This window comes from Moschus berezovskii, chromosome 22 (assembly GCF_049115385.1).
Source record: "Moschus berezovskii isolate FMDL1 chromosome 22, NW_MosBer_1.0, whole genome shotgun sequence".
NCBI lineage: Eukaryota > Metazoa > Chordata > Mammalia > Artiodactyla > Moschidae > Moschus > Moschus berezovskii.
The window spans coordinates 12,425,801-12,451,045 of record NC_142481.1 but is presented as its reverse complement, the minus strand read 5'-3'; the positions used below and the strand labels follow the sequence as shown (position 1 = coordinate 12,451,045).

Here is a 25,245-nt window from a genome sequence, read left to right as displayed (position 1 = left end):
GTAGAATGTTGAATATTGAGGAGGTCCTACACTTGTGGGTGGCAGGTTATCTAGGAAAACCTCGTGTGTGGGGCGGCCATGATGAACCAGTATCTATCTACAAGTTAAACATTGTTAAGAGGACTTTGCTGGTGGCTCAGTGGATAGGACTCTGCCTGAAAAAGCATGGGACATGGGTTTGATCCCTGCTCAGGAGGGTTTCACATGCTTCTGAGCAACTAAGGCCATGCATCAGAACTACTGAGTCTGTGCTCTAGAGCCCATGAGCTGCAAAGACTGAAGTCTGCTTGCCTAGAGCCCATGCTCAGGAGTAGAGAAACCACCGCAATGAGAAGCCGGCATATCGCAATGAAGAGTAGCCCCTGCTCGTCGCACTAGAGAAAACGGGTGGAAAAGCAATGAAGACCCAGTGCAGCCAGAAATAAGTAAATAAATAAAAATATTTTTTTAAGAGTAGTTCAGAATTAAATGTTATTCCTGAAGTTGTAAGGTCTTCTTTTCATGTCCTTCTTTCTCAAACATCCAGAACACCATTGAAACATTGATTTTCCACAGGCTGAGGACCTGCTCTGCCATTGGGGTGACTTCACTACAAATCTGTTTTCAGTCTGGAACAGCCACTAGCGAGCATCCCACCTTTCACACTGACCATCAGCTCTGCAGTGAACATCCTCACCACAAATCTCGGCCCCCGTGGAGTATGACCCAGGAGCTCATTCATTCGGCACACAGGTATGAAGCTCCCTACACCAGGCCTGGAGCGGGCCAGTGGACTCAGCAGAAGCAGGACAGGTGAATCCTTCCATGTCTGAGCTCCCAGCTCAGGGATCCTCTTAGAACTGGAGTCCTGGTCAACATGTGTGCACGCTGAATGTCACTGTATCCACTAAACTGCATTTGCATGGGGAGTATAGGAATATGTTCATTTCCAACATCCTCACCCTTTACAGAAAAATTCTGTGAGGAGATACCACGTCTATATGTCGATCTCTCTGCCACACCCCATCCCTCCTTTATCCCCTACCCATCCTTCCATTCATCTTTTCATGAAGTCCTTTGGCTGTGTCCTTGTGGTTGACCAGATGCCAAGCCTCTGAGATACCCACAGTAGCTTTCTCTGTTGCTCCATTTAAACACCATGGTTCCACAGGTGGTGCACCTGAGCCGGGGTGATTCCTGCAGAGTCTGTCCCAATGGAAGGTAAGGGAGGCCCCTGGGACCCCGGTGACCATTATTCTGGGTATCTTGAACATTTTTCATGACTGTTAGGGATGCCGGATGGGTTAGACCTGAGCCCTTGGGAAGCATAGTGCTGGTTTTGGGTGTCAGAGTTACCCCTGTCAATGGTACATTTATGGAGAAGAGGAAGTTTGGGGTGACTGTGGGAGTCCCAGTTCCTTCTCTTCCCTGGGGTTCACAGGCAGACAGAGGAGCCCTCAGGTGACGGATTGTACCCTGGAGACTGGTCTTCAGGCCCCACTTGTCCTTCAGCAGGACCTGTGCTCTGTTGGAAGCATGGAGAGATGGCAGAAGCCCTCACACCAGGCTCGGGGCTCGGCCTGGAGGAGCTGCGAGGGTAGCCCAGGCATTCTGCTCAGCCTTGCTCCCTGGGGGATGGGGGATCATTTGGAGAGTGAGGGAATAGGAGGCTGTGCTCGGGGGGCCTCCAGGCTTGGTGATGGCTGTTCCAAGGTCAGGTACCGAGGGTCAGGACTTAATCATGAAACGCTCCCTCCAAGTTGTAGACAAGCCAATTATCTGACACTCAGCAGTGGGGATATACTCTGAGGGACAAAGTTAGTTCTTAGACTCCTTGGGGACACGCTCCAGGTGCAGGAATCATTCACCTGGGAGTTATCATGTGTGTAGCTACAACTAATACACAGATAGCAGAAAGTGTTCCCGATTCATAAAGTAGAGCAAAGTGGGTTATCCCTGCACACCTTCTACCATGTTCATCTTCCTTATAGAATAGAAATGGGCAGGATATCCAGCTGCCCCTTCTTATTGAGGCCTTCTTGCTACAGCCCCTGGGATGAGCACAGCAGAGACACTGTCCATGGTGCTGATGAACACAAGCTACCTAGGGACTTGGGAGTTGTGGTCTTTGAGTCACATCTGCTTTCGTTTCATTCTGAAAAATTGGGCATTGCTAGAAAAGAAGATGCTTCCATGGTGGCTCAGATAGTAAAGAATCTTCCTGCAATGCGGGAGACTTGGGTTTGATGAGCCTACAGAGGTGGGAATGGCTACCCACTCGTAATTCTTGCCTGGAGAATGCCATGGCAGATGTGCCTGGAGGGGTACAGTCCATGGGGTTGCAGAGAGTTGGACAGACTGAGCAACTTTCACTTCACCGAAAGGAAGAGGTGGGGAGAGCTGCAGGGAGTGTGGACTGGCCTCAATCTCCAGGGCTCAGGGACAGTGAGATTGCTGTGGACGTCATGGCAGGACTTGACCCCACATCAGCATGACAAAGTCCAAGCTGCCCAGAGCAGATTGCAGTGAGGGAAGATGATGACCACGGCCTTGAGAGGAGTGGTAGGCAGAGCAAAGAACCATACAAGATGTCCACAACTTCAAGCCCACAATCCGAGAAATGTGCCCCATGATTAAGGAAACCTACAGATGAGCGACCGAAAACTGCTAGCCCAGGTGTGTGGTGGGGGCTGCAGGTGAGATCCGGGTGGGAAGGGCCCTTGGGACACTTTGAGGAGGGGACAGGTAGGCCCTTTGCCGTGGTAGCCAGGTTGAGTTTTAGGTAGAGCCCTGTGACTCTGCCCTGAGGCTCGTGTGTGTGTGTGTGTGTGTGTGAGGGGGAGCCTCATGATCCACACTGGAGAACAAAGTGGAAACCAGTGGGAAGTGGACAGAGGTCATGGGAAGTTGCTGGGAGGGCCTTGGTCAGAGCATGGCTTCTGGGTCCCTCTTACTTGGGTGACTCTTGATGGCTCCTCGGGGTCCCCAGGGACCTCTTACTTGGGTGACTCTTGATGTCCTCAGGGCTTAGGTCCTTAGGGAAACAACAGAAACCCATGGAAAGTGTAGACATTCTGGATCCTAGACCTGTGGACAGACAACAGTCCCTGTCCCATCGCTGACTCAGTGGAGATTAGTGGAAGCAAACTCCGGGGTAAGTGACAGACAGGGAACGCTGGAGTGCTGTAGTCCACAGGGTCCCAAAGAGTCGGACAAAACTTAGTGACTGAACAACAAAAAGTCATCTGAGACAGACACAAGTTGGGGCCAGCAGAGACTGGTGAGGAGGGCCAGAGGGCTCAGGACACCAAGAGGTCTCATCCATAATATTTATCTCACCCACGACTCGTCCTTCCTGACACGTGTTCTAGTGGGTCTCAGATGGCCGCAGATTCTGTGCTCCAGAGACTCCGTTCCAAGTGAGCAAGCACTGGGAGGTTTCTGGGACCCCAGGGCAGTGTGAGGACTGCCGAGTGCCCACGTGGCTGAGAAGGGTCTGATGACCCTCCTTTCCTGTTAGCATGCCCCACCTCCATTCTCACAATCTTCCCCTTCCTTTCTCCCAGAGAGTAGATGGGGAAGTCAGGTAACTAGAGCTAATACTTTCCCTGTGGGACCATGGAGAAACTGGAGCAGAGATTCAGGTGAATTTCTTGCTGGACAGGACCCAAGGGCAGTGTATTTTGCAAGCAGGGGAAGGAAAGTGCTCTTGATTCGGATCTCGGGTGGTCCACAGTGGGTCACAGGCCCAGTCACTTGGCCTGTTGGGACCTCCCCCGACTGTGGGAATCGCAGCCTGAGTTCTGGTCCATCCAGGGTTCAGGGCAGCCTGTCAGGGTCTCCAGGAATCCAGGAGGGACCCTGAGCCTGGGCCCAGGTTCCCAAATAGCCTCAGGTCTCAGAGCTGGTTCTCTGCCTCAGGCTCCACCTCTTGACCTCACTCGGGTTTTGGGTCTCAGATAAGCTCTTTCGCACTGTCCGTAAGGAGATGTATCTGGAGGAACTAAGGACCCACATCTGCTTTGTGGTTGATACGACAGTAAGTGTCTGTGTCAGGGCGTAGTAATTCCTGCAAAAGAAAACCAATGCCTCGGAGCTCATATAACCTTCTCAGATGACTTCCCAGGGACTTCCCAGCCCCAGGTCCCCCAGGGCTGCTCTGTTGGCGGTCTGGTTGTGTTAGAGGTTTTTGGCCCAGGTCCCCTTCTTCTTCATCCCTTTTCCATCATTCCTGCTCTTTCTTGGACCTCCAAGCACAGCCAGGTGTGCAAGGGGCATTTCCTTGGCCCCTTGGGCTTATTGGACCAGAAATTGGATCCCCACACTCACCTGGTATATGGGAACTGGTGATCTGACATCAGCTGCGGAGGCCTGGGCATGGGAGTGAGCGGGCATAGGGAAAGAGGGAAGGAGAGTCATTTTTCCCAAGCAGCCTTCTCCGAGCCTGCAGCCCCTACCCCAAATCCGATCTGGGCTCTGTTTCCCACCCTTGTTAGCCTGGCTCCCCTGACTGATGATCCAGTGCCCACTCTCTTCCTGGCTGAATTCCAAGGTTCTCCTGAGGTCAAGTCAGGGGACCAGGGCAGTCTCAGGATAAGGTGGCGGGTGGTCATGTCCCTGAAGTGCATCCAGTTTCTAGCTTGGTGGGACTCGCCATGTCCTAACTACCCTTATGAGCTTCCCTGGTGGCTCAGAAGGCAAACAATCTGCCTGCAATGTGGGAGACTGAGGCTCGATCCCTGGGTCGGGGAGATTCCCTGGAGAATGCAATGGTAACCCATTCCAGTATTCTTGCCTGGAGAAATCCATGGACAAAGGACCCTGGCAGGCTACAGTCCATGGGGTTGCTTGAGTTGGAAATGACTGAGCGACTTTAAACTACCCTTGAGTGAAAGAGGTATGCACAGTGCGTCAGGGTTAGACATTCCCCCTGCCCTGAGCCTGTGAAGCTGGGAGGCTGGGGAGAAGAGACAAGGAAGGGATGTACTTACCTGGGAGACAGAGCTGCCAGATGGACCACGTCCTGGGAGAAGAAATGGGAGTGAGCACCGGGGCTGTGAGGAAGCTTAGCCCATTCTCTTAGGAGAGGTTGGATATCCACCTTCTGTAGAACCATGGGAGAAAGATCCCCACCAAGGGACAGACACTCTGGCAATTTCAGGCCCCAGTGAGTGTGAGGGAGCCTCCCAGGATTATAAGCCATTACAAGCACACTAGCCATTGGGGTCCCCTGTGCTGAAGCCCCAGAGAAAGGTCCTGAGACCCTGGGCGTGGCAGGCAGGAACAGACAAGGCAGGGCCTGACTGGGGCTCCCCGCTGTCCTGGGCTGAACAGACACTCACCTGAGGTGGACGCTGGGGGCGAGTTCCCTCTGTTGTGGTGCAGGCAACCGGGGTTAGGGAAAAAAATAAGGCTTATTTGTGAGGAGTGTAGATGTAGGTCGAGGCTTTGGTGTCAGAACATGGGACAGGAGGATCCCCACGTCCAAGCAGAGGCTGGACACCTCCTTTCTCCACCAAGGCTGCATAGAGGGGAGGGCCCAGCAAGGAGGCTGAGGAAACTCCTTAAGAAGCCATATCTGCCCTGAGTCCAGAGGGGCAGGACCATAGGCTAATAGGGTTCAGGAGAAAGTGGCCACCAAAGGGACCAAGGTGCTGGGAAAGGCATCCATCCATCCAAAGGCTTTGTCTGAGTGGATTCATCACACTTATGGAGAAACCAGGGCCAGTGCATGGGGAGGAAAGGGGAAGCCCGTCACTCTGGGATCTCACTGGGTGCAATGTCGCTGCTGTGGCCACCTGCCCTCGTCCAGGAACTGCTGAAATGCGACAGTGGCCTTGTCCTCTGTCTCCATCTACCTGGACCTTCAGTGTAAAGACCATCTGCTAACCTGGCACGATGTTCTGTCTCATGTTCCGGGGCTGCTGTTAACGCAGCTGCCAGCTGGGGGCATTTGACCCAACGTGGCCTATCCAGACTTCCACTCTCTGGCCAAGCGTGGACTTGGCGAGGACGACCCTCAGATCCTGGCCCTGTGACTGCCCGTCATAGAGTAGCTGGATTTAAATACACAGGAAGAGATAGCTTTCTCTGAGTACTTACTACCTGCCAGCCTACATATAGGGAACTAGGACAAGGAGGGGTCTTAATTCTGTTAACGGAGAGATGAGGCTTCCCTGGTGGCTCAGAGGTAAAGAACCCGCCCGCCAATGCAGGAGATACACGTTCGATCCCTGGGCCAGGAAGATTCCCTGGGGAAGGAAATGGCAACCCACTCTAGTATTCTTGCCTGGAAATTCCATGGACAGAGGAGTCCATGGAGTGGCAAAGGATTTGGACAAAACTTCGCGACTAAGTAACAAAATAAATGAGGAAAGTGTTAAAGAAGCTGCCACAGGTCAATACCTGGTGAGGGAGGAACTGAAGGACGAAAGAGAATATCCATGGGGAAGTGGGGAGGTCCTGGAGATCCAGGCCGAAAACTGGAGGATGGGGTGTCCTTCTTCTAGGACTAGGGTCAACCTGGAAGCAGGAGCAGAATCTGGGAATGGCACTGTACCTGTGAAGGAAAATGAAACATCCCAGGGCAGCCACCAGTGTCAGGACAAACAAGACCCCAATCACGATGCCGATAATGGCCCCCACACCGAGGGCTCGGGTATTTTCTTGCCCTGAAAGCAGAAGAGAAAGAGAGAGGGGAAATGGGGTCCGAGTTCACTGGAGGGAATATCCAGAGGAGTCTTGCAGGGAGGGGGCCTGGTGAGGAGGAGGGAAATGCTCTGAGGTCTGTGTGTGGCTGTGCTTTGTCATCACAGCTTCTTCCTGACTCTCCCACTGCACGAGGTTGCATCATTTTTCTCTTTATCAAGTTTGAAACTGGGACTTGCTCTAAGTCTCACTCTCTCACTGTAGCCATTTCCGTGTCCTGTTCATTTTCCTCTGAAGGGCTCTTCTTGTCTCACATTATGGCCCCTCCCTCTGAGTTTTTGTTTCCATCACAATTGTCGGTCTTAGACGGTGGTTCTTTTCCAGTCCACTCAACGTTGATTAGTAGTAATAACATTAATGAACTGTTTCCAGGTCCTCCTGTGCGACTGGCACAGTGGGAAATCCTTTACACCCATTTGCTCTGATCTTTCCATCCCCATGAGGGAGGGGTTGTCATCCCCGCTGTGCATACACAGATTTGAGACACACAGTTCTTCAATAAAGGAATGGAGTCATAGAACTAGGACCAGGTAAACCCAAAATGTAACCGAGTTGTTTGACTCTATGGCCAAAAACCACAACGTTGAAAACCAAAATATCACCTGTGAAAACATTTCTTGCATGCTGACTCTGTGTAGGCAAGAACTTTACCTACAGGAAGAATTTTAATCTCACTGACTTCCTAGTGAACATCCTCACAGCAGCCCTAAGATTCAACTCTTCCTCTCCAGTTTTACAGATGGGGAAACAGAGGCACAAGATCCAGCGCCTTGCCTACAGTCACACAAGTCTCACAAACAATAACCAAACCACGACAAAATTAGCTAAGCTTTGCAATTAATTAAACACATTGTTCTACAGGCTCCGAAAGGAGACTACCCACGTCCCCATTATTTGCATTCATTACACACCCACTTCCAGTGAACTTACAAGGGAAGATGCAAAGGTGTTGAAGGTCACTTAGATTGCTCAGCTGGGGAGTGGGCGTCACATCTGCAGACTCTGACTGGGAGGAGACCCTACCCTGATTGGACCCTGCATCCTTCGTCCTGACACTGTTGCTTGTCTGGGACAGCATCGCCTTCCCAGTGAGCTGGAAACTCTGCTCATTGAATCACTGACCATTGGATGCATGTCCCCATATCACTTTGTCTGTTTGCACCCAGATTGGAAGGTTCATGGGATTTCTAAGAGGGAGGGCTTGACTACCAAAGAGCATGACCTTGTCTGTGGTTCCAGATCATTGTATTGGCTCCTCTGTCCGTGGAATTCTCCAGACAAGAATACTGGAGTGGGTTGCCATTTCCTCCTCCAAGGCATCTTCCTGACCCAGGGATCAAACCTGCATCCCTTAGTCTCCTGCATTAGCAGTGGCAGGCAGGTTCTTTGGTTCTTTACCACTAGCCCCACCCTTGAAGCCCCTAGAGAGGGAAGAGGGTACATCAAACGTGACGGCAAGTCCAGTTCCTTGGTTGATGCCATCTGAGAGCTCCTTGGGATGAGCCTTCCTTCTCAGGGTCCCAAACTAGCCTCCTTTCTGTTGTGGTCTTCTACTGCTAACGTGCTTGTCTGAGACTGACCCAGGTAGCTACATAATCAGTGTCCATGTCTAAAGCACTGGAGTCCTTAGTGTGAGGGGATGGCTGTCTCCATATTGGGGAGGTCTGAGGAGAACCTGCTCCTCGAGAAAGATGTGTTCTTCCTCATTGTTAAATTATTCAAACAGGGTTGAAGAAAATCTGGAGCTGAAGTATAAGAACTGAAAACAAGAACTTAGAAGGGTGATTCCTCAGTACATCTGAGCAGGTAGAAGAAAGCATCAGTGAACATGAAGATAGAAGAAAAAAGAAGTTATTCAGACTGGGGCGTAAAAAGGGAAAAAAAAAGAGGACTAGTGACTCCAGGCAAAGTATTATGCAGAACTCCATCAAGTGGACAAACATAAGCAGTATGGGAGTTCTTGAAGTAGAAGAGAGAGGAAAAAGCAATGAAAAATATATAAAAAATAAATGATTTAAAACTTTTGAAACTAGATGAGATCACATACTAGAGATGGTTAAGGAACTCCAAAGAAAAGGTAAGTCAAGGTATGGACACTGTGACACAATATAGTCAAATTGTTGTAATACCGAGGGAAAGAGGAAGTGAAAAATGCAGCAAGAGAGAAGTGACTTATCAAGTACAGTGGATCTTCAATAAGTGAAAAGCAAATTTCACACCAGAAGGTATTGGGATGACTGATTTAAGTCCTAAAGGGAAGACTGTCAGCCAGGAAACCAATGTACAGAGAACCTCTCCTTCAGTGAAGCTCAAATTAGGACTTTCCCAGATAAACAAGAGTCGAGGGAGTTTATTCCTTGGAGACATGGCATATATGAAATGTGAAAGGAGTCCTGATTGAACAAACACTACGCAGTAGTTCAGAACCACAGGAATACATAAAGAAGAGTGGTCAAAATGACACAGAAGCTAGCGATCTCACTTAAGCCAGTATCATTGTCTTTGATGTAATCGGTTGTTTTTGTTTTTTATTTCAAAGGTATTACATGTAACAATATTTATAAATCTATATAACGGGTATATATTGTATAAGGATGGCTGAAATCTATGAGAGTAAGTGTATAGAATGGGGGGATGGAGATGGATAGGAGCACATTGTTTGTATTATACATCATAGGATCTAGTTGGTATTTCAACTTGATAGTTATATGTTTAAGGTATAACTGTCATCTTCAAGTTAGGTACTAAGAAAAGAAATGAAATATACTGGAAAGGGGAAGAATAGAATCAAAATGACACATATGAAAGGAAATCACCTAAATACCAAAGAGGAAGTCATAGAGGAATTAATGAATAAAGCATGTAGGACATATAACAAATAAAGAGATGGCAGAAGTTCTTTGCTATCAGGAAGTCTTTGAATGATAGATGGCCTCAACCTTCAAACTAAAGGCAGAGGTTGACAGAATGGATAAAAATTATGATCCATCTCTATACGCTCTTCAAGGGACTCACTTCAGATACAAAGACATAGAAGGCTGAAGTAAGGTTGAGAAAAGATATTCTATGCAAATAGTAATAAAAAGAGAATTGTGGTGGCTGTATGAGCGTCTGATATAATAATCTCTAAATCATAAAAGCCTGCAAGAGACATTAGTGTTAGCCGCTCAGTCGTGCCCGACTCTGCGACACCATGGACTGCAGCCCACCAGGCTCCTCTGTCCATGGGATTCTCCAGGCAAGGATACTGGAGTGGGTTGCCATTTCCTTCTCCAGGGGATCTTCCCAACCCAGGGATCGAACCCGGGTCTCCTGCACTGCAGGCAGATCCTTTTCCGACTAAGCTACAAGGGAAAGGAACTTACATATCAAGAAAAGTTTCCATTCACCAAGGAAATAGAACAATTATAAGCATCATGCACCTAACAACACCAGAGTTGTAAATCAGAAGTGGACAGCATCGAGGGGAGAAATAGCTCTGTCGTAACAGTGACACTGCAACACCCCACCTTCAGTAATGGACACAGCAGTCCAGAGAATCAGTGAGAACTAGAGACCGTGAAAGCACTGTAAACCAGAGACCTAACGACCAATAACAACACACAATCAGAGGAGTTTATGTTTCGCAAATTACAGTCCTCAAGGCCCCCAACTCTCACCACACTCGACACCGCCCATCCTGTTAGGAAATGGTGTCACTTCCACTGCAGAGACGATGGTGCAACGAAGAAAGACAAGTGGAGCGACCTGGAGTTGAATGTAAGCCTGTATCACAGCAGCGCCAACTCACATACTGACACTTACTGCCTGAAGACATGTCTGCTGTGATTCCACTTTCATTGGAGCGCGAATTCACAAAGCTCTACAAAGTGCCTCGTGAACACCACTGCACACATAAGAAAAAGGAGATTTAGGCTTTGACTCACTGGGATTTCCCAGGAGGCACTAGTGGTAAAGATCCCCCCTGCCAATCGGGAGACATAAGAGACACGGATTCAGTCCCTGGGTGGGGAAGATGCCCTGGAGGAGGACACGGCAACCCCTGCAGTGGAAGGTGGCGTCTTAACCCCTGGACCGATTCTAGTGCTGCTTCCAGCGGTCTCGCAACAAGGCTTCACAGCAGAGGGCCAGGAGAAATCAGGGGATGAGGAGGGCAGAGACAGCACACGTTCCAATTGCTTGACGTGAAGGAAATGAGATGACAGGATAATCGTTGGTGGAATTAATAAAGGAAGGTTATCCAGGTTAAAATGGGCTTCACTGGTGGCTTAAATGGAAAAGAGCGCCTGCAGTGCAGTAGACACAGGTTTGATCCCTGGGTCAGGACGATCCCCTGAGTAGCGAATGGCAACCCACTCCAGGATTCTTGCCTAGGAAATCCCACGGACAGAGTATCCTAGTGAGCTATAGCCTGTGGTGTCCCAAAGAGTCGGACACCACTGAACGACTCACACAGGAGGCAATGATGGTTACTCACAGGTCACACTCAGCCTGAGGGGGTCACTTTTGCTGGAGTTGCCCCTGTTAGAGACCTCACACTGATAATCCCCGGTGTCCTTTCTGCTGACGGGGTCTATGGTGAGGGTTCTATTGTCTGAGGACAGTGTCATCCTCTCTGCGAGGGGGAGACTCTGGCCTTTGAAGAACCAGCGTACGGAGACCCGAGTCTCATCTGTGAGGCAGGTCAGGACCACGGGACCCTCATGTTCTGTGACTGCGGTGTTGCTGGCGTGGAGGGAGGGCCGTGCCACTGGGGCTGTGGAGAGACAGAGGGGTGACTGCTGAGAGTGGGTCAGGGGCCTGGGCCATGCTCCCTCTTGGAGATCTCAGCCGGCCCTGGGCCCCAGTGACCTCTGTAAAGGCGCCTGTAAGGAAGGCCCTGAGTCTTTGTTCAGGTGGCAATGGGAAAGAGATGATCACACATCTCCTCTGACCCTCATATCATGCCAGGGGGACCCTTGCCTGGTTGCTGGGACAACACTCTAGTGTTGGACCGCTCTGTGCTATCAACCCTGGGAACCTTGGTTTTCCGACTGTGGTGCCATCCAGGCCAGGCAGGGAATGTAGGATCTGAGAGTACATGTTATGACTGGGGATACAGAGAACCTGGGCATGTTGCTGGGCCTCACATTGGCAAGCCGGGAGCATGGTGTGGCTGGGTTAGAGGCTGTGTGGCTGGAGAGGTTGAGGTTCCCTCTGGATAGTAACAGAAGTCTGAGGGGGAAGTGGTGGGGTGTCCGGACCATTTGGTGCAATCAGAAGAAAGGGAAGTTCCTGGTCTGTATAGGGCCCCTGGGTCCTTCTGAGCTGGTCACATACTTGTCTGAAAAATCTGCAGTCATTACCCTTCACGCTCACTCATTGTGAGTCTGACGTTAATTTGTTTCTCGCATCATATTCTGGTGATCCTCAGCCACCAAGACAGAGCAGCCCCTTCCCTCCCTGTCTTCATTCAAGGTGGACCTGCCTGGACTTGCCTGAAACAGGAAGTCATGTCCAGCCTGGGTGTCCAGGGGTGACGGGCCATGTACTCGGACCTGAGAGGGATGGGTGTGGATTGGCCTCTGGCAGCGTGCATTTGGGCGGGCAGCTCAGGTCACGTAGGAACAGAGGCTACTCACAGAGGACATGCAGGGTGAATGGGTCACTGCGGCTCACACTCACTGGGTTCCGGGCTTCACACACATAGGGTCCTGCGTCATTCCTTGTCACAGTGACTACTGTGAGAGTCCTCTTGTCCTTGGACAGTTCCAGCCTGGTGCTGCTGGGGAGGCTCTGACTGTTGATCCACCAGGTGTAGGAGGTGCTCTGGGTCTCAGCTCCACATGTTAACACCACAGTGTCCTCATGCTCCCAGGGGTTGGAGTTGTTGCTGGTGATGACGGGGGTGGGTAGCACCGCTGTGCAGGTAACAGAGAGAACACACCCCTGAGCCTCCCTGCTGGCTCAGACAGTAAAGAATCTGCCTGCCAGTCAGCAGACCTGGGTTCAATCCCTGGGTTGGGAAGATCCCCTGGAGATGGGAATTGCTACCCAGTCAGTATTCTTGCCTGGAGAATTCCAAGGACAGCAGAGCCTGCTGGGCTATAGTCCATGAGGTAGCCAAAAGTGGGACATGATTGAGTGACTAACATTTCCCTTTCTTTATACCTTTGCTTCCTCTAGAAACATCTTTAAACAAAATTGGCATCCTTCTCCTATCAGCCAGACAGTCTTTAAAGAATAAGGCAGGCTTGTGTATGGCAGGACAAATGCATGGGGAGCTGAGCTCAGAGAGTGTGAGGCCACCTTGCTCTGTGTCTGGGAGAAGCATAGGCTTCCTCGGGGGTTGACTGTGCAGCAGCGTTTAGTGGTGGACAGAACTGGGTGGGAATCAGAGACCACCGGACATCTGTCCTGGTTTCATCAACCAGCCTCATGAGAGCGTTCCCTGGGCTGCACCCTGGGGATGAGGAGCTGCCCGGAGCTCCTTCTCCTCTCTGTTCCTCCCTGGGGATGCTGAGATTTCTCTGGAGTCTCCAAGTCCCCCAGGGCAGTTGACTAACAGCCTGGGGACCTTGTACCTGTGTGCTCTCCATGCTGAGTCTCAGGAGTAGGACGAGGTTGTGCCCCTGTGCGGATGTGGCTCTCAGGGCTGAGCCCTGGCTGGTGACCAGCTCAGGAGCCTAGGGATCTGGCACAGGCTTCCCAGTGTCACTGGAGGCAGGAGCCCTGGGACAGGGTCTGGGAGGGGCTTCCTGGGGCTGAGCTTCTCTGTGAGGATCCCTGGGGGCCCTCAGGCCAGGGTCTTCCCTGAGTCCTGCAGGGTCTTCCTCAGGGTCATGGTCACAGGACGGGACCCAGGCGGCTCGACTGAGAGTGCTCTCCCTCTGCTGAGTCCCTCCATCAGACCGTCCTTCCCTCTACACAGTGTCTGCAGGGTCTGGGTTCCTGGAAAGCATTTCTGACCCTTCGGAGTTTGTCTCCACAGTGTGTGTCCTGCACTGAATGTTCAAACCCCAACTCGGGACATAATGCAGAGGGGGATGGAGGCACCATCCGGGTCTGTCAGTCCTGTGTGTGTGAACAGAATTCAACCATCCCCCCTACCAAACACCTTGAGGTCAGAGAGAAGGCACTCACTGTATATGCAGAGGTGTCCAGTCTGTCCTTCTGTCTGTAAATCAACCTTTGAAATGAGCAGCATGTAGGATCCTGTGTCTTTCTGGGTGACGTTCTGGATCAGCAGGGTTCCGTTGGGGTAAACTGTCTCCCGACCGCTGTATGCAGGCCCTCTGGTAGTTACATTAGTGTCTACTCTGTATGATGTGATTAGCTGGCTGTTGTCTACCCTTTCTCCTCTGTGCCAGGCATAGCCTAGAGGATTCTCTGGCACGTTGCGGGCAAGTAGAAGAACATCCGTCCCTTCTGCAGCAAAGGGGGGCATCGTTTCAATAATGAACTGGGCAGTGGTGGGTGGGGTCCAGAAAGTTAAGAGTGAGACTAGGAGGGAAGAGAGAGAAACCAGTTAATATCTGACCAGTGTGGGGGAGGGGAACATGGCGCCCTGGGTCCCGAGCAGGTCTCTTCCTTCCTCAGCCTCGGTGTGTGAGTGTATGTGTGTGTGTGTGTGACTGTGTGTGTGTGTGTGGTATAAGGTTAGCAGCATGACTCGCATCACTTCAGCACCTCTGGGCTCGTTTTTCCCTCTGTTTCCCCAGCTGTGCCCTGGCTCACTCCCTCGCTGCCCTCACACGCCTGCTCACACTCAGGGCCTCTTGGGAGCTGCCCCTCCCCAGACCACCTGCTCTAAAGACCCTCCGTGTTCACTTGCTGACCCTTCCCTGCTCTTTTCCTGCGGGACGCCTGTCAGCACGTGCCAGCACATTCTCCATCTCTCTGCTTGTCTGTCTTCCTCCCCGCAGAGCGTGGGCTCTGTGAGGGCAGGGGCTTGTCTGATCCTGCTTGGAACCCAGTGCCAGGACCAGGCTCCAGATATTAATACCTGGGGATGAAGGAAGGAGTGTTCCCTGGAATTCTGTAGCCTGGTGTTAGTTTCTTAGGGTGCTGGGTAAGGACAACGTTTGCTGTCCTGGTTATGTCTTTTTCTGTAGTGACACAATAAATTGTTATTATTGTCATCATTTTTCAACAATTCTGCTCCGTGAAGAATAACTCATAAAACCTACAGCAGTTGAGGTCTCCCCGCCCCTCACCAGCTCTAGTTCATGGAGCGTCCCCTGTGGCTGAGCCCCCCGCCCTCCCCTGCTCCCCTGTCCTCTGCCCTCGGGTCTGAACAGAAGCCCTCTGTCCCCTCCGAGCCCTGTCTCCCCCAGGGACCAGCCAGTCTCTTGTTCTCCAGTCTCGGCCCACTCCCTAAAATTGTCCCCTCTCACCTGCCAGGAGGAGCCTGTTCCAGGGGACATGCCTCCTGCTTGCAGGGCCTGACGGGGCCTCCATGGTGCCTGCTGTCTGCTGTGTCCCTCTGTCTGAGGAGAACTTCCTCTCCAGAAACGCTCACGAGCACTGCAGTCCTTGTGTGAGCTGTGCTGTCCTTCCTGCTCTGTGCTGGGCCTGACCCCGGGGCAGGAGCGCTTGGCTGGGTCACGTGGCCCGGGGCGGGGTCTCTGCCCAGGCCCCGCCCTCTCCCTCCCCTCTCATCCTGCCCTCCCTGCTGGCCCCCTTCCCCTTCTGTCTGTATTTCTAGTCCCTGAACTCTGCCGAGTCCTCTGCCTTCCAGAGGAGTGAGTTTCCACCTACACACACACACACACACATCTACACACAGCTCTACACACACATGCCCACATACACAGACCTACACACACACACCCCTACACACACATACATAGCTACACACAGACACCTACATACACACACATGCACACACACACAGCTACACACAGACACCTACATATACACATGTCTATACACACACACACACCCTTACCTGGAAAACACAACCTTGGGGTGTCCTAGTCCATCCCTGGGACTCTCCAGGCAAGAACACTGGAGTGGGTTGCCATTGCCTTCTCCAGGGACAGAGACCCAGAACCGGGTGTCAGAAGGAGCTGCAGTTCTCAGGTGAGAAGGAAAGGTTTCCTGTGTGTCCTGGGCAGAGAGGAACCTGGTGCGGCGGCTGGGCTGACTGGGCTCCCTGGTCCTCGGGTCAAGTTCCAGGAGGCTCTCCCTCTCCCTGTCTGTTGCCTGAGCCTTGGTTCAGAAACTACTCAGGTCCTCCTTGCCATTACAGGGCCTCCTCTGTCACCCTGGCTGATTTTCCTGTGGTCACTGTGATCTTTCCCAGGGGTGGTTCCAGGCAGGGATGGGAGCTGGCATGGGTGCCCATAGGCCCCTAGAAGGTTGGGCAGCGTAGTGTGGGCACACAGGAGGGGCTCTGAGGATCTGTTAGAGGAGGGGTCCCCTGGGGTCTAATGATCCTAGGTGGAGCTGATGGAATAATAATAGATATAAGTGCACAGTGATTGTAACCCGCTTGAATTATCCCCAGACCACCCCCACTGCTCCACAATTGTCTTCCATGAAACCGGTCCCTGGTGCCCTTAAGGTGGAGACCGCTGTTTAGAGGGAGGGATGGAAATGAAGCTCCTTCACTACCTCCTTAGGCAAAGCAAAGTTCACCTGTTAATTTCCTTGTGTTGTCTATACTGCCCAATGTTGTCCCCTGGAGGTCATGAGCAGAGCTGGGGACAATGTAACAGGCTGCACGGAGGTGCAGGCACCAAAGGGTGTGATCTGGCTCTGCGCCCTGGGCAGAGGTGGGTGCTGACCTCCAGACTGAGGGGCTATCATCTGGGGTCCAGGTCACTGTGGGTCCCCAGGCTTCCTGACTCCATCCCAGCACAGGGTGAGCCCAGGGAGAGGATGGGCATTATCCAGTGTCAGGAGAACCATCCATCCAGGTGGACGTGTGCTCAGGAGGAGCTCTCAGTCCCTGAGGCTTCAAAGGAAGGGTCGGTGGGGGGGTCTCTGGGGCTTTGGGGAGATGATGGCTGCCTGTGGGCTGGACCCCAGAAGGCACTGTTCTTGCCCCTCTCACAGCACTGCGGCTGCCCTCAAGTCATCTGTGTCCCCATCAGTGGTCTGTTCTTGGCCTCCCCACGGTGCCAGGACCTGGGGCAGCTCCACCTGGAGACTCCGTCACGCAGGCTCCCCTGTCAGGGGATGGGAGACCCCCACGGGACCCCAGCTCCTCTGAGATGGAGAAACTGCAGAAGCTGGGTTTCCCTCTTCCACCCTGCTCTGGAATTTCCCCAATTTTCCCCAGATGCCTGGGGAGGCTGAGATGTCTCCAGGGACCAGACCCAGGTGTCCCCACACATCAGGGGCCTTGTGATGAGGAGCTGCTCCCCGATTCCCGTGAGTTCACGCTGGGGCTCCCCCCTCCCCAGGGTGAATCCCTTGGGATGGAGGATCGGGAGTCTGAGCCACGTCACGTCTCCGTGAGAAGGGGAAGGACTCGGACTGCTGGCTCTGACCCTCCAGGGAGACTACAAGATTCTCCCGAGTAGAGATGGGAGCGGGTGTGATTATGTGGGAATGAGCAGAGGTCTGACTCCTCACAGTTAAGAGGCCCCTGTCCTCCTTGCTGACTCCAGGAGGAATAAGGTCCTGTCCTGGAGCAGCTGTTGGCACTTGCAGGTCTCCTCCCACTCTGATGCCATGGCCCCTGTGTCCATAAGGGATATTCTCTGACCCCTCAGTATCACACTGGGTGGGGGGTGGGGGGGTCTGGCTTCTGTTATGTACATTCCCTTATCTATTTAAAGATTATTTATTGAGCATGTGTGACATGTCAGCTCTGGGTTGCGTTCTGGACTCCAGAGAATAGGACAGACTCGGGTCCTGGATGAACACACTTGACTTGTGATGGGGAGGCGGACACTCAGAGAAAGTCCTGGAATTAATGAGCTAATTATAATGGAGGGAAGGGCCATGAAGGGAAAGGTCTTGTGCATCCAGAGTCTGTAATGGGGGCTCAGCTGGACTGGGGTCATGGAAGGCACCCCTGGGAGCAGATGGCTAATAGATTTGGACAGTCAGGTGGACATTAAGGTAGGTTTTGGCAGATAAGGAAGGGGAGGGAGGGTGCCCTTGGCAACACAATGGTTGGCACTTGCCTACACGAGCAAAAACAGGAAGGAGGTTATCCTGGCTGAAGCTTTGAACTTGCGACTGAACTTGGAGGTTCGATGGATGAGCAGAGGTGTTATATGTGTGTCTGTCCCCAGTGTAGACAGGAGAAGGCCTGTGGTCTGGGTTGGTACATGGGTGTTGCGGCCCGCTTAGTGTCTGCTTTAGCTGGTACCGTTCTGCCTAGAGGGTCAGAATGGATCTGAGCGAAGTGGTTAGCATTGTGAGGCGGTCAGTTATGCCCACTGACCCCAGCGAGAGAGGGGAGCGATGAGGGTGCCCCTACACACCTATGGCTCAGCTGTGTGGAGCTGCAGCTGTCTCTCCTGGTGACTCTGGAGAAACATGCCTCAGGGGCGGGTGTCATAGCCATAGTGGGCGTCATTCTTCTGAGGTTGAATGAAGGGGGTCTTGGTGTCCAGGGACCCAGAGCCAAGGTCCTGGTGAAGGGAGGTGTTGGATGGGGCTGAGTGGGTTCACACGGTCAGAGTGTGAAAGATGTGTGGAGGGACAGATCCTCGTCTCCTCTTGACTGGAGCCCTGTCTGTGTTCGGGAGAGAAAACGGGGCAGAGAGGGCAAGCACAGCAGGACACAGAGGACCTGGGTGACTGCTCAGCTGTGGGATGTGAGAGGAAGTCTGTCCCCATGAAAGACAGGGGAGGCCCCTGGCACCCAGGTGACCTTATACTGGGTACTTGAGTGTTTTGAATGACCATTAGGGATGCTGGATGGATTAGACCTGAGTGCCTGGGAAGTATAAGGCTGGGTTTGAGGTGTCAGAGTTACCCCTGTCAATGGGACCTTTATGGGGAAGAGGAAGTTGAGAGTGACTGTGGGAGTCCTAGTTCCTTCTCTTCCCTGGGGTTCACAGGCAGATGGAGGCACCCTCAGGTGATGGATTGTACCCTGGAGACTTGTATTCAGGCCCCAGTTGTCCTTCAGCAGGACCCTTGCTCTGTTGGAAGCATGGAGAGATGGCTCTGACACCAGGCTTGGGGCTCAGACAGGAGGAGCTGGGAGGGTAGCCCAGGCGTTCTGCTCAGCCTTGCTCCCTGGGGAAGGGGCCGCATCTTGAGTTTGGGGGACAATAGAATGTGCACAGGAGCCCTCCAGGCTAGGTAACCGCTGTCTCCTAGGTCAGGCACTGGGGGTCAGGACTAAATCATGAAACATTTTCTCCAAGTTGAAGACAAGACAGTTATCTGGCTCTCAGAGGCGGGGAGATACTCTGCGAGGATAGTTAGTTCCCAACCTCCTTGAGGACACCCTCCATGTGTAGGAATCATTTGCCTGGAAGCTGTCATGGGTGTAGTTGTAACTAATACACAGAGAGAAGAAAGTGCTCCAGACTGATAAACTAGAGCAAACTGGGTTATCCCTGAACACATTCTACTGTGTTCATTGTTCTCATAGAATAGAAATGGGCAAGATATCCAGGTGCCCCTTCTCACTGAGCCCTTCTTGCTGAAGCCCGGGACTGAGCACAGCAGAGATACTGTCCATGGTTCTGAACACTGGCTCCCTACTGACTTGGGAGTTGTGGTCTTTGAGTCACACCTCTTTTCATTCTGAAAAATCGAGCATTGCTAGAAAAGAAGAGGCTTCCCTGGTGGCTCAGACAGTAAAGAATCTGCTTGCAATGCGGAAGACGTGGGCTTGATGAATCTCTGAAGAAGGGAATGGTTACCCACGGCAGTATTCTTGCCTGGAGAATCCCACGGACAGATGTGCCTGGTGTGTTACAGTCCATGGGGTCGCACAGAGTTGGACATGACTGAACAACTTTCACTTCACAGAAAAGAACAGGTGGAGAGAACAGCAGGGAGTGTGGACTGGCCTCTATCTCCATGGCTCAGGGCCAGTGACGGTACTGGGGACATCATGGCAGGACTTGACCCCACATCAGAATGACAAAGTTCAAGATGCCCAGAGAAGATTGCAGTGTGGGAAGATGATGACCATGGCCCTGAGAGGAAGGTAGACAGAACAAAGGCTCCTGAGGGATGAGCACAGCCTCATGATAAAAACCCAAGAATGTGCCCCGTGATTAAGGAAACCTACAGATGAAATTCCAATCATGTGACCGGGAGATTATTTTGGGTATATGGGAGATATGGTGGGGGTGACTGGGAGATTATGGTGGGGAGTGTATGTGGCTGAGCCCAATACATTCACAACGTTCCTTATAAACGTAAGAGGAAGGCAGGAGAGGCAGAGCCAGAGGAACTGGGATGATGGAAGCAGAGCATGGGGAGCTTCAAGATGCTCCACTGCTGGCTTTGAGGCTGGAGGAAGGGGCCACGAACCCAGGAAAGCAGGCCACCTCTCACGGCTTGGAAAGGCGAGGAAATGAACTGTCTGTAGAATCCAGAAAGAACAGGGACATATTGACACCTTGATTTGGCTAGATTTGTGCCACTGAATTCGTGGTCATTTGTTACAGAACAATAAGGAACACCAAGAAGTGTCACCTTGACTCATCCAAGACTGTGTGCCTGGGGGATAAGGAGTAATTTAGACCTAAATCATGATCGGAAGCTTTGCAGGTGGTTTTTCTTACCTCTCCTCTCCTCTCCTCTCGGCACAAATGACACTTTGGCAGAGCATGCTTGTCAACTGTGGGCTCTGCCTTAGGGCACACACCAGCTATATTTGTGTGCGTGTGGGCTCCTGATCTGAGCGGACCTACATGAGAACAGCACCTATCACAGGGACCTCAGGGAGAGACTGAGAACTGCCAGCTCGGGTGTGTGGTGGGGGCTGCAGGTGAGATCCGGGTGGGAAAGGCCCTTGGGACACTTTGAGGAGGATACAGGTGGGCCCTTCGATGTGGCAGCCAGGTTGAGTTTTAGGCAGAGCCTTGCAACTCCACCCTGAGGCTTGTGTGTGTGTGTGTGTGTGTGTGTGTGGTGGGAGAGACTCACAATCCGCACTGGAGAGCAAAGTGAAAACCAGCGGGAAGTGGATAGAGGGCACCAGAAACTTCTGGGAGGGCCTTGCTCAGAGCCTGGCTTCTGGGTCCCTCTTAGTTGGGTGACTCTGATTGCTCCTCTGTGTCCCCCCAGAGGGAACGATTTTCTCAGGGCTTAGGCCCTTGGGGACACAACAGAAACCCATGGAGAGAGTAGGCATTCTGGATCTTGGATCTGGGGACACACAAATGTTCCTGTCCCATCACTGACTCAGTGGACATGATTTGGAGCAAACTCCGGGAGATATTGAGGGACAGGGAAGCCTGGCATGCTGCAGTCCATGTGGTCCCAAGGAGTTGGACATGACTTAGCTATTGAACAACAAAAATTCATTTGAGGTAGCCACCAGTTGGGGCCAGCAGGGCCTGATGAGGAGGATCAGAAGGCTCAAGGACCAAGAGGCTGCAAAGGGGCCTTACCCATAATATTCGTCTCACCCATGAGTTGTTCTTCCTTCCTGACTTGTGTTCTAGAGACTCTCAAAGGATCTCATATTCTGTGCTCCAGAGACTCTGTCACAAGCAATCAAACACCGAGAGGTGTCCATGACTCCAGGGCAGTGTGAGGACTGCCGATTGCCCACGTGGATGGGCAGGGGTCTTGTGACCCTCCTTTCCTGTTAGTATGGTCCCCACCCCCACCATCCTCACATTCTACCCTGTGCTTTCTCCCAGGGAACAGATGGGGAGGTCAGGTAACTTAAGAGTTAATACTTTCCCTGTGGGACCCAGGAGAGAATGGAGCAGAGAGTCAGGTGAATTACTGGCTGGACAAGACCCGAGGGCAGTATATTTTGCAAAGCAAGGGGAAGGTGAAAGTGAAAGTCACTCAGTTGTGTCCAACTCCCTGGGACCCCATGGACTACAGTCCATGGAATTCTCCAGGCCAGAATACTGGAGTGGGTAGCCTTTCTGTTCCAAGGGATCTTCCCAACCATGGGATCGAACCCAGGTCTCCTGCACTGCAGGTGGATTCTTAACCAGCTGAGCCTCAAGGGGGAAGTGCTCTTGATTCAAATCTTGGGTGGTCACAGTGGGTCACAGGCCCGGTCACTTGCCCTGTTGAAACCTCTGCCCACTGTGGGAGTCGCAGCCTGAAATTCTGTTCCATCCAGGGTTCAGGGCAGCCTGTCAGGGTCTCCAGGAATCCAGGAGGACCCTGAGCCTGGGCCCAGGTTCCCAAATAGCCTCAGGTCTCAGAGCTGGTTCTCTGCTTCAGGCTCCACCTCTTGACCTCACTCGGGTCTTGGGTCTCAGGTAAGTTCTTTCCCACAGTCCGTAAGGAGATGTGTCTGGAGGAACTAAGGACCCACATCTGCTTTGTGGTTGATACGACAGTAAACGTCTGTGTCAGGGTGTAGTAATTCCTGCAAAAGAAAACCGATGCCTCGGAGGTCATGTAACCGTCTCAGATGTTGTACCGGGGACTTCCCAGCCCCGTGTCCCCCAGGGTTGCTCTGTGAGGGGCCTGTTTGTATCAGAGGTTTTTGGTCCAGACCTATCTCCTCTTCATCCCATTTTCCATCTTTCCTCCTATTTCTTGAACCTCCAAACACAGCCAGGCATAAAGGGGGCATTTCCTCGGCCCCTTGGGCTTATGAGACCAGAACTTGGATCCCCACACTCAGCTGGTAGATGGGAACTGGTGGGTTGGCATAAGGTAGGGAGGCCTGGGGCATGGGAGAGGGTGGGCATCAGCAGAGAGGGATAGTCATTTCTCCCAAGCATCCATCTCCAAGACCGAGCCCCCATCCCAAATCCCATCTGAGCTGTGTATCCCACCCTTGTTAGCCTGGCGCCCCTGACTGATGATCCAGGGCCCACCTGGTTCCTTCTGGACTCCAAGGTTCTCTTGAGTCCAGGTGACCAGGGCAGCCTCAGGATAAGGTGGTGGGTGGTCATGTCCCTGAAACGCATCCAGGTCCTGGCATGGTGGGAATTGCTGTGTCTTAACAACTGTTAAGAGCTTTCCTGTTGGCTCAGAGGTAAAGAATCTGCCTGCAGTGTGGGAGAACCAGGTTCATTCCCTGGGTCAGGAAGATCCCCTGAAGAAGGCAATGACATCCCACTCCAGTATTCTTGCCTGGAAAATTTCATGGACAGAAGAGCCTGGAGGGCTACAGTCCATTGGGTTGCACAGAGTTGGAGACGTCTGAATGACTTTCACTTTCAACTACCCTCGAGTGAAGGGTGTCTCACAGTGCTTCAGGGTTGGACAGACCCCCTGCCCTGAGCCTGTGAAGCTGGGACCCTGGGGAGGAGAGACAAGGAAGGGATGTACTTACCTGAGAGACAGAGCTGCCAGAGGGACCACATCCTGGGAGCAGAGTCAGGAGTTAGAACTGGGAGTGTGAGGAAGCTTAGCCATTTCCTAGGAGAGGCTGAAAGTCCACCTTCCAGAGAACCATGGGAGAAAGATCCCCACCAAGGGAGAGAGACACTCTGGCAATTTCCAGTGAGTGTGAGGGAGCCTCCCAGGATTCTAACCCTTAGGACGAGCAGACTAGCTGTCGGGGTCCCCTGTGCTGAAGCCCCAGAGAAAGGGCCTGAGACCCTGGGGGTGGCAGGCAGGAACAGACATGGCAGGGCCTGACCGGGGCTCCCCGCTGTCCTGGGCTGAACAGACACTCACCTGAGGTGGACGCTGGGGGCCAGTTCCCTCTCTTGTGCTGCAGGCAACCGGGGTTAGGAAAAAAAAAGGCTTATTTGTGAGGAGTGTAGACGGAGGTCAAGGCTTTGGTGTCAGAACATGGGACAGGAGGATCCCCACGACAGAGCAGAGGCTAGACACCTCCTTTCTCCACCAAGGCTGCTTAGGAGGGGACGGCCCAGCACGGAAGCTGAGGAAAGTCCTTAAGAAGCTGTATCTGCCCTGAGGGCAGAACCATAGGCTAATAGGGTTCAGGAGAAAGTGGCCAGCGATGCCCCAAGGCACTTGCAAAGGCATCCATCCGTCCAAAGGCTTTGTCTGAGTGGATTCATCACACTTATGGAGAAAGCGGGGCCAGTGCATGGGGAGGAAAGGGGAAGCCAGTGACTCTGGGATCTCACTGAGTGCAGTGTTGCTGCTGTGGCCACCTGCCCTCATCCAGGAGCTGCTGAAATGCAACAGTGGCCTTGTCCTCTGTCTCCATCTACCTGGACCTTCAGTGTAAAGACAGCCCACCACCCGTTGGCTTGGCACGATGTTCTGTCCCATGTTCAGGGGCTGTTGTTAATGCATTTGCCACGTGGGGGCATTTGACTCCATGTGGCTGTTAAGACTTCCACTCTCTGGCCAAGTGTGGACTTGACGAGGATGCCCATCAGATCCTGGCCCTGTGACTGCCCCTCATAGAGTAGCTGGATTTAAATACACAGGAAGAGATACCTTTTTCTGAGTACTTACTACCTGCCAGCCTACATATAGGGAACTAGGACAGCACTCAGGTGGTGGAGGGGTCTTAATTGTGTTAACCGATAGAGGAGGCTTCCCTGGTGGCTCAGAGGTAAAGAATCCGCCCGCCAATGCAGGAGATGCAGGTTTGATCCTTGGGTCAGGAAGATTCCCTGGGGAATCTTCAAATGGCAAATTACTCCAGTATTCTTGCCTGGGAAACTCCATGGACAGAGGAGTCCATGGAGTGGCAAAAGAGATGGACTAAATAACAAAATAAATGAGGACGGTGTTAAGGAAGCTGCCACAGGTCAATGCCTTGTGAGGGAGGAACTGAAGGATGAAAGAGAATATCCACGGGCAAGTGGGGAGGCCCTGGAGATCCAGGCCAAACATTGGAGGATGGGGTGTCTTTCCTCTAGGACTAGAGTCAACCTGGGGGCAGGAGCAGAATCTGGGAATGCCACTGTACCTGTGAAGGAAAATGAAACATCCCAGGACAGCCAGAAGTGTCACCACAAGCAGGACCCCAATCACGATGCCAATAATGGCCCCCACACCGAGGGCTCAGTTGTTTTCTTGCCCTGAAAGCAGAAGAGAAAGAGAGAGGGGAAATGGGGTCCGAGTTCACTGGAGGGAATATCCAGAGGAGTCTTACAGGGAGGGGGCCTGGTGAGGAGGAGGGAAATGCTCGAGTCTGTGTGTGGTTGTGTTTTGTTACCACAGGTCCACCTGACTCTCCCACTACACCAGGTTGCATCATTTTTCTCTTTATCAAGTTTGAAACCTTGGACTTGCTCTAACTCTCCATCCTCTCACTGTAGCTAGTTCCATGTCCTGTTCACTTGCCTTTGAAGGACTCTCTTCATCTCACATTAAGCCCCCTCCCTCTGTTTTTTTCTTTCCATGACTATTGTTGGTGGTAGAGGGCAGGTCCTCTCCAGTCTACTAACACTGATTAGTAGTAATAATATTAGCCAACTGTTTCTAGGTCCTCCTGTGCGACTGGCACAGTGGGAAATTCACACCCATCTGTTAGGATCTTTCCATCCCCATGAGGGAGGGGTTGTCATCCCC

General features: G+C 52.3%; 1 protein-coding gene and 1 long non-coding RNA gene across 9 annotated transcripts; both read right to left on the bottom strand.

Moving 5' to 3' along the window:
* Positions 1-422: 422 nt before the first annotated feature.
* Positions 423-15,748, bottom strand: LOC129546752 (cell adhesion molecule CEACAM7-like). 8 transcript variants are annotated; one of them, XM_088830903.1, is made up of 10 exons: positions 15,617-15,748; positions 15,063-15,240; positions 13,810-14,169; positions 12,309-12,587; positions 11,165-11,443; positions 6,539-6,650; positions 5,322-5,350; positions 4,971-5,002; positions 4,309-4,350; positions 423-4,048 (listed from the first exon to the last, which is right to left on the bottom strand). In XM_088830903.1, the coding sequence occupies exons 2-10, from the start codon at positions 15,124-15,126 to the stop codon at positions 3,983-3,985; spliced, it is 1,263 nt and encodes a 420-aa protein (XP_088687029.1). In that variant the 5' UTR covers positions 15,127-15,240; positions 15,617-15,748; the 3' UTR covers positions 423-3,982. The 8 variants fall into 8 exon arrangements, with proteins under 8 accessions (XP_088687029.1, XP_088687028.1, XP_088687033.1 ...); XM_088830902.1 differs by lacking the exon at positions 6,539-6,650 and adding an exon at positions 6,385-6,538; XM_088830901.1 differs by having other exon boundaries at positions 3,914-4,048; positions 6,385-6,650.
* Positions 15,749-19,191: 3,443 nt separating this feature from the next.
* LOC148774349 (uncharacterized) lies at positions 19,192-24,788 on the bottom strand. Its single transcript, XR_016035977.1, has 3 exons — positions 24,641-24,788; positions 23,425-23,461; positions 19,192-23,185 (listed from the first exon to the last, which is right to left on the bottom strand). It is a non-coding gene; the product is annotated as an uncharacterized LOC148774349 (long non-coding RNA).
* Between the last annotated feature and the right edge of the window lie 457 nt (positions 24,789-25,245).